Source organism: Meleagris gallopavo, chromosome 5 (genome assembly GCF_000146605.3).
Source record: "Meleagris gallopavo isolate NT-WF06-2002-E0010 breed Aviagen turkey brand Nicholas breeding stock chromosome 5, Turkey_5.1, whole genome shotgun sequence".
Classification (NCBI taxonomy): Eukaryota; Metazoa; Chordata; class Aves; order Galliformes; family Phasianidae; genus Meleagris; species Meleagris gallopavo.
Genome location: NC_015015.2, coordinates 49,166,917 through 49,184,252, shown reverse-complemented (window position 1 = coordinate 49,184,252; position 17,336 = coordinate 49,166,917). Strand labels below are relative to the sequence as shown.

The 17,336-nt window shown below is 36.0% G+C and overlaps 1 protein-coding gene across 1 annotated transcript in view; it reads left to right on the top strand.

Annotated features, from left to right (window-relative positions):
* The window catches only part of CDC42BPB (CDC42 binding protein kinase beta), an 87,854-nt gene that overhangs the window by 40,703 nt on the left and 29,815 nt on the right, over positions 1-17,336 (top strand). The window contains 10 exon segments of the mRNA XM_010711937.2: positions 2,022-2,170; positions 5,617-5,710; positions 6,597-6,797; positions 8,408-8,656; positions 9,909-9,988; positions 10,964-11,130; positions 11,229-11,348; positions 13,331-13,464; positions 15,164-15,406; positions 17,067-17,177. Coding sequence (XP_010710239.1) covers positions 2,022-2,170; positions 5,617-5,710; positions 6,597-6,797; positions 8,408-8,656; positions 9,909-9,988; positions 10,964-11,130; positions 11,229-11,348; positions 13,331-13,464; positions 15,164-15,406; positions 17,067-17,177 — 1,548 coding nt within the window.

The window sequence follows — 17,336 nt, the reverse complement described above, 5'->3', positions numbered from 1 at the left end:
GTAGTTTTTTCTGAACAGCCAGCTCTTAAATGACACTATGTAGAAATGTTAGCATGCCTTTTTCTGGTACCTAGAAAGTTTTTTGCAGAGTCAAGATGAATTAAGTAAGCCTTTGGTTATTCTACTGAGGTAGATAGCGGGTAGGTAAAGCTTAGTCTGTGCACATCCAAAATGCATATGTGACCTGAAGTTCTTAATCTAAATTTAAATCTGTGAGTTTTTGTGTAATTTATCAGGAATTCAAAGATAAATACTTTCTTATTCATTACAAAAGATTTCTGTTTTTCTGTTGCCAGCCTCTTTAAGTTTCCTTATTAGTATTTTGATGTCTTTTTTTTTTTTTTTTTTCCTTTTGATCTCCAACCTCCCTCCCTGTTTGATGTAACCACTTCCCAGGAAGAAATGCAGTATGTCTAAATTTAAGTGTCATAATACCCTTTATTTTAACCTTATATGAAGGGAGAAGTGCCTCTGGGCAAGAAGATCGTTGTGGGGAAGATGATTAATAAAATTTGACTTTCTTGTAGAAGAGGTCTCAAGTGTTCCCCTCATTTCATGGTCAAGTGAGTTCTCACTGCCTTATGAACTCTGGGAACTGAGAAGTGCATTACCGTGTCTCCTGACAGGCAGTCTATTTCAGCTCCCACAGAAGGCTCTGTAAACTCTCTTAACTTCACTTTTGAAAAAAAATAGCATGATACAATATTCATTTTAGAACACCTCTGGTTCCCATCTGTAACTTTTTGTTCCCAAACGTAATTGTTGTGTTCATACCGTGTTCCAGCAAACATTTAAAACTCCTTATTGGATTGTGTAGTACATGCTGGTTGCTTTCAACATAATCTGTTAGGTGAATTTCATGATTTAAGCTATAATGAAATGCAGAAAAACATCAAAATGTAGGCCTTCTCAAGCCCTCTTCTAAGCCAAAAGATAGTGAGGAAATAGTATTCTATCCTGGGAATCATAGAACAAAAATGTTCAAGTCATTATGCTTTGAGTGGTGCCCTGGATTTAGGTGTGTATTGCTGTTTTTCCATCTATAAAACAGAGATTAGGGTATTTCCTAACAAGTCTGAGTCCTGTAGTTTCACGTGATGCCATGTGCATGTTGGTACTTTCCAGAGATAAAATAATGGTTGGTTGGCCTTGTTAGAGGCAATTTACTTTTTCATTGAAATACATTTATGTCCAAGAATGTGAACATTTGATTTCTTAAATTTTCAAGTGCTGTAGTGCCTCTGGCATGACAGCATTTCTGACTTATGAGCAATCCCAGCCATGGTGTCATGGAGCTCCTGCCAGCTCTGTTGTGCGTCTGTGATGTGGCATGTGTCAAGATGAGCGCTTGATGATACTGATGTACTAAGTTCCACTTTTGGAACCACTAGTAGTATTGAAATGTACCAAGGCTAAAATTTGTAATGAAATGTTTGTTTTAAACTAAGCTGCATCCATCTGTTGAGCACTAATGTGTTCCAGAAAAGTTTTTAGTGAAATTTTAATAAAAAGTATGATTTGAAAGAAGCAAGGATTGTTACTTAGTGCTTCTGTTAAGAGTTTCCTTCAGCAATTGGTTTGTATAATATAAATATCCAACATTCAAACGCATAGTTCCTCAAATTTTAGCACCTGATAATAGACGTGCAATTCAGGCAAAAACCTACAGAACTAAACCTTAAAATGTTACTTATTGTTTTTCAGTCTGAAAGAATTCTGTTCTGCAAGTGGTATCAAGTATTTTCTGTTCATGTATAATATAGCACTGAAGTTCTCTTACAAATTCCTATTTTTAATTTCTTTTTCTTCCCATCTGAAATTTTCAGTTTGAGCACTGATGACCTACTTAAATTTTTCGTGATATTAGATTTTTTTTCCCCACTGTGCATCACTGTAGTAAAGATCGAAGGAATGATTTTCTATCATCATCATTATTGTTTCAGCAGTTAACTGATGAACTTCATATCTTTTTCTTAACAGCTGTGTTTCAGTATGTAACTGCTTTATTTCTCCCTTTTCAGTATCTAGTGATGGACTACTATGTTGGTGGTGACTTGCTGACACTTCTCAGTAAGTTTGAAGACAAACTTCCTGAAGATATGGCAAGGTTCTACATTGGTGAAATGGTGCTTGCAATACATTCCATACATGAGCTGCATTATGTGCATAGGTAAAATGTCATCTTACTTTTGAAAAATATGTATGCAGTTATATTAAATTAATTCTAAAGACATTGCTACAAATACAGATGGCTAGCCACGGGGATGCTACTGTGGGCACATGCTTACTGTATGATGAATAATAATTACATAAGCTATATAATATTTTAGTTACCAAGTTTTGATGGATTCGTATTAGAAGCAATGGCATTTATATGACTAGCTTCTCAGTAAAGCTTTTAGTTTTAATCATGCTTCTTGACTTATTCTCATTCGCTTCATGAATATTTATCTACAGTTGTCCAAACCAGCATAGATGCTTGAAGCAATTTAAATTCTCTGCAAATGTTTAAAAGTTATGCAAAATGTATTCACTGTAAGCCCATAATAATGGTGAATCTGCTTACCTGAGCTGATCCTCAGATGGTAGAGGATGGTTTTTGGTAATGAGTGAACCTGTTTAATTGTGCCTGCACGTAGGAAGTATATTCCAGACCAGTACCTACAATTGTGTAACTTGGATTGTAACATTTAAGAATATAACATTCCTTACTCTGTGTATGAGGAAATAGGCCAGGAAGGTGTATTTCTATTTTGGGTTACCTCTTAGAAAAGCTGTTAGTGTTGCAGGGGAGACATTTGGTAGATATTTTGTTATTTCAAGATTCTTGATCGAGTAGAAATCCCTATCCTTTTCTTCATTTTCAGATTTAGCAATTATGTATGATAGAACAATTAAAAAGCAAAATGATGGTAATACTGGAAACTCTTGTGGGTTGTATTCTTATAGGCTACGTATGACCTTCGAGCTTGATTTCAGTAACCAAGAAGTTAGGAAATGCAAACTGCAGGAGTAATGATGTAATGATGGTTTTCAGTTGTGTGAATATTGCTTTTGGATGTGCAAGCACGTTCATGATGGGTAGCTGAAGTCAGTGCTCAGGAGAAGTGGGCTTTAGGCTAACATTTTATCTCACTTGGCTAGTAGGTTTTGACTTCAGTCACTTTACAGCGAAATATAGACAGTAATACTCTTGTGGGTAAATATAGACAATATGTGGGGATTCTGAAATTGTATGTGTTTAGAGAAACTCACCAGAAGCACCACTGCACCATTTCCAAGGAGGGTGGCTGCCTAACTGACCGACTACAACTTTGAGTGAGATTGAATGAATGCCTCTTGTGGCAATAGGAGTAAATTTTTCTGAGACCAAAACATGCATGAATGTCCAAGAAATTACTGCTTGGCAACTGCAGTGGATTAGGAAGAAGAATGATTGTTCTGGAGAGGATTTCAAGGGCCATTTGAAGGCTTATATGACCTGTTAGCTGTAGATAGGAAACAGTGGAGCTCAGAGATGAGGCATTAAGCCTTTCTGAAGAGAAGCAGTGTTCCCTTAGGCAAGCAAGAGCTGCATGCAAAACAGAAAAGTAGAGATGTGTTGGATGAGATTGGCTCTTGCTTCTAGTGGCACTGTGAATGGTGTTATTTAAAAATCAACAAAAAAACTGTGCACAGTTGTGTATAAAGTTCCGTAGTCTTCTGTTCTTACTGAGCTTGACTCTTATGGGACTGTAAGGGCATCTGGAAAGGACTTAGAACTGCAATAGTATAGAATAAATTTAACAATGGAAAATTACTGATGAGGTTTTTGGGAAAGGAAAATGAAATAGCCTAGTATTCTGGGTTAGCAAATACGTTTTTTTTTTCATTCTAAGAAGTAAATATGTCTTTAATTTATGTTGACAGGCATAGATTTTTATAGATAGAATAGGTTCTTATTTTGCCTTAATACTACTCATGAGCAACAGTTTAGTGAAGAGTCAGTAATAAATTTGAAATCAATAGCTCTTGGTTAAAAAGTAGTCATTTCAGTCTGTGTTGGAAAAATTTCTAAGTTTGGCAGGATTTCTATACATATTGGGTTGTTTGTTAAACCTTTCTTAACGTTTTTCGTAAGTTTTCTCAAGTATCAAGTATGGAAATCAGCAGCCTAAAAAGCAGACATTCTCAGCTCCAACTTCTGTGTAACAAGGTGACATCTAGAACTGCCTATTTGAAAAGCAATTCAGTGTTGTGCAACAAGATTGCATGTAAAACACATTTAATAATAACACAGAATATTATTTGAATAAATATGATGTCTAGAAAAAAATAGATTTATTGGGTTGTTTGGTTGGTGATTTTGTTTTTTTTTTTTTTGCTAGTTTGAATAATATTTCAGAAGGGGTTGGTGAAATGCTGGCATGTTAGGAGTTGATCCTGAGCAGTGTTGACTAAGAAATGGGAAGGACACTGGTATGAGTTGGCCTGCAAGACTTGATTGTTCTAGTTTTTAGTCTGCAGAATTGGTGCATCACTGAGTTAGTTCTGCTTTCTCTACTTGTTTCTCTCTCCTCTTCTCCCTGCACCTTCCTAACATACTGGCAAGGTGCTCTTAAAATAATGCTGGCTATTCTGAGGCTATAAATTAGTATTTATATAGAGAGAGAGAGTATGCATCAAAATTGTATTGGGTGATGTAGTTCATCTTTTGTGAATTTGAGTACACACTGGCGAAAGAAAATGTGATTGATTGGACTAAATTCAATTAACATGCTCTTATTAATAAAGTCCTTTTTGGCTGCCTTTCTGGTACCAAAAATAATGTCAAGTAAAGAGCTACAGTGAAATGGGAATCTTAGTTCAATGTCATTCAGTAATCTCAGTATGCAGAATGCCATTTATAGCCTGCTGTATACACATATCAGTAGGAATGACATGCTTTGACCCTTGAGACTTTCTCCCGTTATTGTATCCTGCTGAAATGGCATTGTCCTGGTCCCAGAGCCAGGAGAATGCAGAGATTTCTAGAGTAACTGCTGCGTGTATGTAGGATGGAAAAGTCCTTTGGTACCCATGGAGCCTAATGTGATGTGCAGTTACTATATAGAAAAATTATCTGCAATAGCAAGTGGAGAATACACGCCAGCAGAAATGCTGGACAGAGCTTAGAGAAGCAGTGAAAAATCTCTGATAGGAAGCTATAGGTTGATAATAAATCAAACAAAACAAACAAACAAACAAAAAAACATTACCTTACCTACCGAGATCACCTTTTCTTTGCTTTTTCTCTTGCCTCCAAAAGCATATTGCGATGCGTACAATCTTGAACTAATGTTGATGAAGTAGACTGCATATCTGGTCTGTTCTCTGACTCACTGTAATTGTTCTACTTGGTTATTTGACCAGAGTTCGACTTTGAGCTGAAAGTCCAATATAGTCATAAGTTTCAATGTTACAGGCAATGTTTTAAGTTTGGCAGATTGAGAGAGTCATATATAGTATAATAAAAAAAGGTTGCATCACTGTATAACCAACATAAATTTCTTTGTTATTTTGATGGAATCTGATGTAATCTTTACAAGCAGAGCTTATACTATATATTTAATTTTTTCAATTCTTTTTGTCATACAGGGACATAAAGCCTGATAATGTTCTTTTGGACATGAATGGTCATATACGATTGGCAGACTTTGGGTCCTGTCTGAAAATGAGTGAAGATGGCACAGTATGTATGAAGCAGAATTAAATTGGGTCACTGGTAGTGGGATCTTTTAAGTGAGTTCCTGGTCCTGACACTATTAAATCTATTAAATTATTAAAAACTTTTACTGTAAGCTTTTTGACATGCTAAAAAATTGAGGGAAATTGTTCAACACATTTATAAGAAACAAGTTTTGAAGTCTTCATTTCCTGGTATATGGTGTCCAGCAGTTTTGGCACAAACTCAGGTCTTAGTGGCATTCTGTAGTTTAAAATGTCTGTCAAGAATTTACCACCTTAAAAACAAAATGAATTGGAAGGAGCTGTTGTAACTCCATGTGAACCCTTGTGGTGTGTTTCTAGAGATTACAGTTGCTCCTCCTCTGCCCTGATGGTTGAGGCTTTCCTACTACATGGACGCAAGGAAATTAATTACCTATTCCCTACGTTGCATCCACAATTATGCTATGCAGGCATTAAACCAATTTCAAACCTAATAAAAATAGGATGCTACTTGCCCTGGAAACTTGTTTTGCTATTTTCTGATGAAATTGTAAACTGAAACTCAGGTGTAGAACTCAAACTGCCTGCTTATTAATTTTTCATTTCAATTTCTTGCAAACAGTTGCAGTTGTAAAGTGTAAAAACATGTGTACGCACAGGCAAAACATTTTCTTGGCTTTTTGACAACAGGTATAACTATTTGGTGGATTTACTCTGTGCAAATTAAAATGTAGACTTTGTTACTTTCTTAATACATTCTTTGTTTCATTGCTGTGATTTTTTTTAAATTAACTTCCTTTTCTAAAATCATGTACTGATGTCTCTGTCAGAAATACTGAAGTATGAGTGAGAATGTTGCTTTAGAGATCCTGAAAACTTACTAGAATTATGTTTGCCTTATTTTTAAGGTGCAGTCTTCTGTAGCAGTGGGTACGCCTGACTACATCTCCCCTGAGATACTGCAAGCCATGGAGGATGGAATGGGAAAATACGGGCCTGAATGTGACTGGTGGTCACTCGGGGTCTGCATGTATGAAATGCTTTACGGTGAAACACCTTTTTATGCAGAGTCATTAGTGGAAACCTATGGGAAGATTATGAATCACGAAGTAAGAAATATGTTCATCTTACTGTATTTACTAAGATTATAATGTTTACAGTGAAACTGTTACTGCTTATAAATAATGAAGTGATGGTAGTTCTTTGCTTTCTCATGATGATGTAGAACGGTATCTAATTATGTAGATTTGTTGGTTCCATTTTTAGGAATGTTGGCATCTCTGAAAGGCAGAATTTGATTTTTTTTCCTCTAAGTGGTAATGTTCTTGTTGAAAAGTCTAAGCAGTCTTCATGAAACAAAATTTAAAACCAACTCTTAAGATAGGCCATTGAAAGTTTTTTCTGGAGTGTGCTGGAGAAGTGAAGTAATGCATTATTTATGCAGCTGTGCACATTTTCTGTCACATCCATAATCAGTACAAAAAAAGGAAAGAAGTAAGTCAGCTGGCGTGGACATGAGCTGCATAAAGAACATTATTTCTTTAATAATGGTCAAGGGGGAGTTGCCCAGAGGAGAAGTGGCAGAAAAACGTAAACTTTTGAGCTGCATGAAGAATATGAGGTCAGGGGGCTTTGTCCAGAGTCAGAACGGTAGAAAATTGTTCAAACTTCTGGATGCATTTTGAACATTAGGGAATAAGAATAAGCCATTTCACAATGTTCTTCCAGAGGTGTGGTAAGAGGGTGTGATTATGTACTGGTGTTTACTATAATGTGCTCTCATAGTGAAGCAATGGTGGATAGGATATTAAATTCTTTCTAGAGCTGTCACTCTTGCAGTGATCAGTGCTAATCTCTCGCTCTCTTTAATTCCCTCAATTAACTAATTGGTGGCAATCTTTTCTGTATTATGATTGAAATATGTAATCAGCTTGGAGCTAAATGCTATCTGCGTGGCTGTAAACTATTTTTGAGAAAGTTTGAGAAAGCTGTTATCCTGCAGACTTGATATTGTAGTCTCATTTGGACATACAATTGATGTGGTTTTAATTTTTTTAATTGACATTTTAAAGTTTAATTTGAATTATGCTGTTTTGGTCCCTCATGGTCTCATTCAAACCTTGAAGGGTTGTATTGTAAAACCGTAAAAGTACTACTGGCCTTTACTAAAGCAAACTTCTTGACTGTACAGTGGAAGTAGTAGTAAACTATAAGACAGAAAAATTTTCCCCATTTTATCTGAAGTAATTTCATGTATAACAATGTCTTGTGGAGGATTGAATAGCATCTTGGGATTTTAAGAGCAGAAATAAAATCTCAAAGAGTACGTCTTCAGCAGGTCAGTGGAGCTGTGACTAAGAGTATCAGTGAGTGTATGCCTATGTTGCACCATCTTTAATGTGCTGTAACGTGTCAAAACTCCTGTATGTCTTCCAAAAAAAAAGTTGCCTTTTCTTAAGGGTTACTGTAACAGCAGCTGTTTTCAAATAGATTTGTATTAAAGGAATCAAGAAGAGATTACTAATCTTTATAATCTATTTTAAGACAACAGATCTATCGGTGGTCATATTGCATTGTACTTTGCCACTGCTCAGTGGATATAGTACAATTCTCTATACTTGTTTTTTTGGTGTAATTTAGCACTTTCTTTTTGAAAACTATTACTCAAACTTATGGGATGGATTCCTCTAAAAATTTCTCAATTTGTTTTGTTTTCTAGGAACGATTTCAGTTTCCATCCCATGTTACAGATGTGTCTGAAGAAGCAAAAGATCTGATTCAGCGACTTATCTGCAGTAGGGAACGTAGGCTGGGACAGAATGGAATAGAGGATTTTAAGTCTCATGCCTTTTTTGAAGGACTTAACTGGGATAACATCCGAAATCTAGAAGCACCTTATATTCCAGATGTTAGCAGTCCATCTGACACCTCAAACTTTGATGTAGATGATGATGTGCTAAGAAATCCAGTGAGTCTTTTATTTAAATATCACTAGTGCAAGTATGCAACCGTGCTGCATTGTAAGGTAGTAGTGAGAACTTGTTTCAAGAGATAATTATTTTCTTGTTTTTTTGGGGGTAGTTTTTTTTGTTGTTGTTGTCGTTTTAGTTTGTTGTTTTTGGTTTGTAAAAGGAGCAAGTAGGGAATTTGTTAATGTGTTGTGCTAATGACATATTTTGTTTTAAAATCTAAAAATCCAGATTTCCAAGTCTAGCAAATTTAGTGTGTATGTGACATGGATATGCTCTGTGGTGCAATGTTACAGCAACAGGGAGAATTCATATTGCAGCCATAATGGCATGAATGCTCAAATGAAGATCGCAAGTAGTTATGCTGTGTGAAATTTCAGAAGAATGAAATCCCACTCAGCTGTTGCCATTTATATGATAACTAACCCAGTTTGTCAACCGTTATCATTTAGAAAAGCAGCTCACGATTTCTGAAAACCCAAAATGAGCAGTGAGGTGGAAAATTATTTTTTCACATTTGAAATGACTTATTTTTCACATTGTAGCATTTACTGACGTGGTCAGTCAAAATTAAAGCTTATTCAGGCAGAAAAATGCTGACACATTTGCCCTTTCGATTTACCTTTACAGGGAGCTTGTATTTTGTTTTCTTTATCAGATATGAATACGATCTGTCTTCAAAAATACATACATGCAGCTTGTAATCGTAGCTGCCCTGGTGGGAACTCAAATTGATGCTACTTAAAAACCAGAAGATTGTTTTTGGGAGTGGGAGTGTTGGTGTTCCTTCATTTTGTTCATGGCCTCTTGTTCATCGGTTTCAATCCAAGAAATGGAGAACTTTTGGCTTGATTTTTTGGTTACGTGTCTTGCAGTAACAAGCATACTAAAGCAAACATCATGCATTTTCATGCCTGGTCACTTTAATTAGGAACTTGAAGTTTCGGGGTTTCTTTTAATGGTTGCCTTGTGCTTTGAACTTGCTGAAATGCTGCCTTTTCAAGTGCCAGTTCACAAAAAAAAGAGGCTTCTAAATTCAAGTCATTATATTAAATGACCTAATCTGAAATAAGGTTCATGCAAGGACAATGGAAGGCTATACAATGAAGCATAATTGCCAGTTGTGAATTGGTAAGCGCTAAGAAGAATCTTTCTATCAGCTGTTTCTTTTTAACCATTGAGACTAAATCAAATGGCTTTAGCTTTGCATGGGTTCTCTTCTGGGTTTTCATGCATGTTATTTTTATGCAGGAAGTGGTGCCACCGAGTTCTCATACAGGTTTTTCTGGACTGCATTTACCCTTTGTTGGGTTTACATACACAACTGATAGGTAAGCAAAGGATATTTGTTTATTAAAGTCATTTCTCAAATACAGCTAATTCTAGAAAGATCTCAGTTTCGTAATGCAAAGCAGGAAGAAGTCTGTATATGTATCAGTGGATGAACATTCATCCCACATGAATATGTCTTGAACATATTTTGATCATGGTTTCGAAGATTAGATGCTTTTGTATTTAATTTCCTTTATTTGAAATGAATGAAACTTAAGGGACCAGATGTGTCACGTGTAAGTAAGTACAGACTTGCTCTTCCTGCATGAAGAAGCTAAAAGCAAGTCTTGTCCATGTTGCTTGTCTGCCAGGAACAGTCTAGGATTAGTTCATTATCTGTTGATAGGCAACATTAACATAATGTAGTGTTACTCTTAATACAGATTCCCCATTTTCAGGTGGTTTTGAAAAAGGCAAAGATAGCTCACTTTGACCATCTGTGAAGTTTGAAATGAGTCTTCATCTGACTTCAGAGATCCCTCAAATACATTCTTGTGCCTCTGAGTTTGAGGTTATTCTACCCTGTTTGTTATTCCCTTCTTTTCCTTTACTGAGATTTGTTATCCTCACAACACAGCACAGAAAGGACCTGTTGCACATATCTTATTTTTTAACTAAATCCATCTTTGTCACACTTGAAACTGAGTTTTTGGTTTTGTTTCTCAGTTCTTTCAGTTGTGGGCGTATTCTGCTTGCTTTGCTGTTAGGTAGTAACTACTGACTAAGGGAAGTTATAATTCTGAAACAGTTTGTATAGTTAACATATGTTAGCATATGTAAATACCTGAATGTAAGTATTTTAATTCATCAGCAGCATACACTGTAGTGTCAGGGTATATCTGCTCTGACAGTTCTCTCAACAGTAACAGTTTTACTGGATGTTCTTGTAAGTTTAAGTTGCATAGTAGTTGAAATCCCAACATGTCACTGCAGAGAGTATTAAAAGATTTTTACTTATGTGGTTTTGTTTTCAGCTCTTTATCTGATAGAGGCACTTTGAAGAGTGCAATGCAGTCTGACACTGTAACCAAAGATGTGGATGTACAGCGTGACTTAAAGAACACTTCACAAATAGAAGGTTATGAAAAGAAAATACGGAAATTAGAGCAAGAAAAGCAGGATTTGAACAGAAAACTGCAAGGTGAGTAGCTTATGGTTTTTTGGATTCTTAGCTTTTGCTATTAGAGGAATCGAAATGTATTTCACTGAATAACTTTTTCTCCTTTTCTGTTTTTAAAGAATCTACACAGACAGTGCAAAGCCTCCAAGGTCCAGTGTGTGTTACAGTAAATACAAACCGTGATAAGGAAATAAAAAAATTAAATGAAGAAATTGAACGGTTGAAGAACAAATTAACAGGTAAGCCTTTGGCATGACTAGCAGTAATTACGGTACTGCAGCTTAATGTTAATAGAAGTGGCAAAATACATATTGTGGTTTTGCAGTAATTAAATTAATGTTATTGAGGTGCTTAAAAAAACATCTTAAAAGTTTCGTTGAATAGTTAGAGGCATTTCAGTTTTTCCAGGCAAGTACTTAAGCTTTTATTCCACTTCTACATCCTGATAGCCTACTAGTATGGAGAATCTAGAGTGGAGTGAATTGAATGGATGGGTTCAAGCAAATATTTTTGGTCGTGTTGATTTCCGTAAAGGTCTGTGGAGACCCTGATCTCTCTTTTTGAGGAGTATATTTTTGGTGGAGTTTTACTGGATGTACGTGTAACAGAGAATAGAGAGAAAAGATCAGTTGCCCTTTAGTAATATGAGGAGATAGGTAATTGTGAAGATGTGTAATAATAATAATACTGCATATTTAAATATTTCTGAGCTGCTGCTTCCCTTTGTGTTTTTGTCTGGTGATGCATTAATTAGGAAGCATTGCAGAAAAATACTGGCATCTGTCCCAAGAAGGGACTGACTCATCTGTATCTCTGAAAATCTGTTGCTTGACAATGCTATTAGTTTATGCATACAAACCTTCTGTTAGTGTTAGAATCAATCATATGCTGAACGGTTGTTTTGAATCCTGATGGGTTGGCTAAGAGGTTTATAAGGGCCTGTAGTATATTGTGAGTGAGTTCAGATGCCAAGTTACTAATACCAAGACCTCCAACTGTTGTCCTCCATTCATGAGCACTTTTTTGTAGACCTATTTATTTTCTTGGTCCAGATTCCTGGTACTTTCTTAATTCATTATCTTGGTTTGTGTGTCAGTCAGTCCACTGTCAGTCACAACTGATACGTTTTCTACAGTTTGGCAATACTACCCCCTTTTAAGCACATCTGTTGTGAAATCAGCTTTGATCTAAGTGAGAATTTTTTCAAAAAAACCCTCCAAACTCTGTTCTTGTGCATTCTAGAAATCATGTTTGTCTGAAGAGTTTGATTGAGGTGCTACTTCTGCATATGGGTCAGGTTTATCCAGTTCTTCAGCCTACTGTGTGCTGTTACATATTGAAATCTGACAGTATAGTCTGTGGAGTGGGAGGGAGTTTAGCACTGCTTCTTACTGAAATGTGAAAAGGAATGCTACATCAATTGCTACAGCAGTGCTTGGGATCTCTGAATGCATAGGTTCAGTTTCCTGTTCTGCCATAGATGTCACAATTTCAGTGAGACAGTTATTCCTGTGCAATTCTTATTTGTGTAATAGAAGTAGTAATTAAAACCAAATGGAGAATGACAGTTCAATTTCTTACCAGCTCTAAGACTGAACAAAAATACATATAAAGGCAGTTATCTTTTCTGTTTAACAGTGATCAATTGTTTTTTTAATTTTCTTTGAGACTGAGAACTGCCAAGAGGACATCCTGGTAGGAATTTGGGCAGTTGGGTTTCCATTCTGCTTCATGCAGAATGGTGTTGCCTTTCCAGATTTTCAGCTCTTATCTACTCTAGGATAAGTAGATATGGAAATAAATAAGCTCTAGGAAATAAATAGTTATTTCCTGTCTTGCTGGTTGCATCAATAAATGAAGTCTTGTCATATAACGAGAACTATTTAGGAGACAAATTACCAGAACTGGAATTCAAACGACTTGAGTTAATTTCAGTTGTCAAGGGCTAGGAGTTGCATTTCTCAAAACATAAAACGTCCCCGTGCTAAGGCTTTTTTGCTTCAAGAGATAACAGTCTTTAGGAGGTGTGGAATTGTTTGTTCTTAATATGTTGAGAAAGTTAAAATGACATGGAGCTGCCGGTGCATCAGAGTTACTTTTAAGTTGCCTAAAATGGAAAGAAGTTAATTTTCTGAACGAAGTTATGCCAATTTGCTTAAGTAATGTTCCTTACTTGATGTACATTTGGGACCAGTTACTTTTTTTATTTATTACTCTGCAGATGTAAGTAAACTGGAAGGACAGCTTGCAGATGCAGTGGCTTTTCGACAAGAGCATGAAGACTGTATGCATAAGTTGAAAGGACTGGAAAAGCAGTGTCGAGCATTACGGCAAGAAAAAGAAGACCTTCATAAGGTATTGATCCAAAAATGAATATGTTTAGAAATGGTCATGCAGAATAGTTCCAGACCAATTTTGGTTTGATCACAGTTTCAGTGTTAGAAATGTTGCTGTGTAAAACTATAATGAGATGTTAGTGAGCTTGTTAGTCTTGTTAATGATATACTAGTTTTCCAAGATGCGCACTTTTTTTTTCTTTTTGAAGTAGGTTGACATTTCAGATATGTTCTCGTAGATGGGAACAACACCTTTTTATATTGACTTGTTTGGTACGTTTCTATCTTTTGAAGACAACTGGAGGTTACATATCCATGCACAGAAGCTAATAAACTGTATAATCACAGAGCTCACTGAGATTTGGTTTGCTGGAGGTAGGAGGGGATTTTCTAAGGAATGGTTTTAGTTTAACGATTTGATTTTCTCAAGATGTTCCAGTTTACACTGGAGTTATATTTGCGGGTCTGTGGCTTGTCATTAGTTTTGTAGATGCTGAAAGGTGTATATTTGAATGAGTTAATAAAGCTCAGTTGCTGTGCCAACTTGAGCCCACTTATTCTCTGTAATACCAAAGGATTAATTATTGCTTAAGACCAAGGATGACTTTTATATTACTGAATTGTCTTACTGTTGTGCAAATTATACCTCTGTTTGCTCCCTAGAATGTAGCAGTATGTTGAGGTAGGTCGCTAAAATCTTTACAATAAATAGAGGCTTTGCATTTACTATATGCCACTTCCAGGAATACCAAAATACCATCTATTCAAATATCTAGATTTAAAGACTACGTATTGCTTGTATGGCATTCAGATGGACCGAAAATAATCCATGGTCAAAGACCTCTGAGTTTTTTGTCCACTGGAATTTAACAGCGTCTTTTCTGTCTGTTAGCCACAGTTAAGATGTATTCACTGGGGCATATGAGTAGGAAAGATGGCAAATCTGCTCTTACTGGCTTGCACACATGCTGTTTTGGAAATTAATGCATACTTTTGCATGACCTCTGCTAATGGCAGGATTTTTTAAATGTCTCTTGGCCAGTATACACTTACTCTGTTGTCTAGTTCTGCACTTTTTTATTTTCAATCTCAAATGATTTTATGTAGAGCGTTTAGTTTGTATTTTAGTCCTGTTAAATTATGTTAATTATTTGCTGTAAAGGAAACAACTTTTATACTTTCAATTAAAGCTAAATTAGATTTTTCTACTTTCAATTAAATTAGAGCTTCACAGTTTGTTCTAAGCAATCTTCCTCAATTTTCTTAAGAATTTCACAAGATCTGCTGCAGCATCTTAGTGCTGGTACAGTCTACTTGACTGTTTTCTTGAATGGGCAATCTACTGAAACTTTACTGAAACTACTTCCTTTAAGAAGAATTGATATTGTGCAAGTACATTGTGGTAATCTGAAATTAAGTCTCTTAGAGGTGGGATGGCCTTGTGCAGTCTGATTTGCATGAAAGACTTCTGGAATAGCAAAAGTCCTCTTGGAAATGCCACCCTAGAAACAGAATAACTGTTGTCTTGGTACTTGTTGTCTTGCTCCTGCAGCTGTGTAAATTAACTATTAGAAATAATATTTGAAGTTATCTGAGAGGTTTGAGTTTTCAAGTCATGCTTATGTAGGTTCATTTTCTTTCTTGGAAAGAATAAACTGACTTCAATTTATTTATGTATGTATGTATGTATTTATTTATTTATTTATTTTTAAAATCAGCAACTTGTAGAAGCCTCAGAGAGATTAAAGACACAATCCAAAGAGCTGCGGGATGCCCACCAACAAAGAAAGCTGGCCGTGCAGGAATTCTCTGAGCTCAGTGAGAGGATGGGAGAATTGCGGTCTCAAAAGCAGAAACTGTCCCGACAACTTCGTGACAAAGAGGAGGAGGTGGAAATGAGCTTGCAGAAAAATGATGCTATGCGACAGGACATCCGTAAATCAGAGAAAATCAGAAAAGAGGTAGCTCAATAAAATAACTAGCAGTGACATGTTTCAGCTGCTGCTTGCACTGTATCACCAATGTGAATGTATTGAGAAATCAGGAGCAGAAACGATGATTTACTCTGCTTATAAGATACTGCTCTGATAACTCTTCCATATTGCTTCACTGTACTTCACAAAATAGATCTTGAATTAATTTTAGAAGTTTTGCTAGTGTATCAGGGAATGAGCAGAGTCTACTTTATTCTTTGTATGCTGGCTGATTTTAATCTTGAGGAAACCATTTTTGCTGTATGCCCAGCCTCTTACTTCTTTGTGTTTTGATTCCTGCAGACTCTGAGTTCCAGTCAGCTTGAAACTTAGAATGCTCAATGCCTTGATGTGCCTTATGTTGGAGTATTTCGACTTCTCTTTTTTTTCCAGTTGAATGTTTCTGTTTATCTGGAGAGAGGAACAGTGATACAGAGTGAATAGGCAACTTTCCTTACTATTTTCTTAGTCAGTGTAGAGAGTATATTTCTAAGTATCTTTAAACAAGTTAAAGATTACTATCCTAGGCAACTTACAGTTTTGAATAAGAAGTGGATAATTGGAAGAACGCAGAAGACCCAGTTATCATGGTTAACACAGTGTTTTAATCACTGAAAAGCTGTCATATTTTGTGTGTTCTATGAGTGAAGTCTGAAAAGAAACTTGAGTTTTGTAAGTGGTGCTAGAAAACTCATGGCAAGTTGAAGGGCAGATTATGAAAATGTTGTAAGAGGTGAAGTATTTCAGACCTGTCTGTGAATTAGAGGTGGTACTTAACTGGGAAAGATGTAGGGCTACAGCACTATATTTGGCAGTGCCTTCTGCCCTCCCCTCTAGAGCTAGTTCAAGTGTTGTTGCATGTTTCCACGAAAGACTTGATCATCTATCTTTGTTCCTAGGAAAGAGAGGACAGAGGAATTCCTAACATCTTCATCAGTGTTCTATCCAGAACATAATCTATAAGTTTATTATCTTAGTCTACAGTTCTACCTATAATGCTTTTAAAAGCAACTTTGTAGTTGAATTTGAATGCAGAACAAACAAACAGACAGGCTTTATTCTTCTTTAGTTGCATAGCTGCCTTGGATGCCACTAAATTGTCTTTCTGATACTATAAAACTATATACTTTTAAAATAGATAAACGGATGATCAAGACTATTTTATTCCATAACTGCAAGGTACAAATATTCAGTGTTCATATTTGAAGTATTTCACAGTAACTTGGCTCAAAGGTCAGGATTTTCAGATCTGCTGCCTTAGTAGATACTGAGGCATGGAGCTGACCTGTAAATATGAGAGGCTTTCTTCTTTCACAGCTGCAGTGACTTCCTAGTGCTGATTCCTTCTCTTAACATTAATAAAAGCTTTGCAGTTATCCCTGCATATATCTAATGTGGTTTATATCAGTACCAAAAGTCATTTGGTAGTAGTTGTGCTTTGAAAAGGACAGATGCTTGGATCACTGAAGGCAAAACATTATCATGAAATTCTGAAAGTGTTGTTATAGTGGTATAACGTAAAATAGAGATAAGGAAAAGCTTTGTTTTCAAGGCCCTGGAAAGCTCATCCCTGTGGAGGAGAGGAAATGAATGATACAGATAGCACTATCTTGTGTTGAAATGACTTTAAATTACTCTGATTTTATAGCTGGAATCCCAACTTGAAGAAGTTATGGCAGAAGCATCAAAGGAACGTAAGCTTCGTGAACACAGTGAGGTCTTCTGCAAACAACTGGAAAATGAACTGGAAGCTCTGAAGGTTGCTTCTTTTTTTTTCTTTTTTTTTAATGTTTACTCATGACACAGGAGTTGCAATATTTTTGCTTACTCAGCTGTTGATACCGATAAAAACTACAGCATTGCTAGAAACCTGACCTAGCCTGATTAGGATTTGTTAGATTTATTTTTCTTTCTTTTT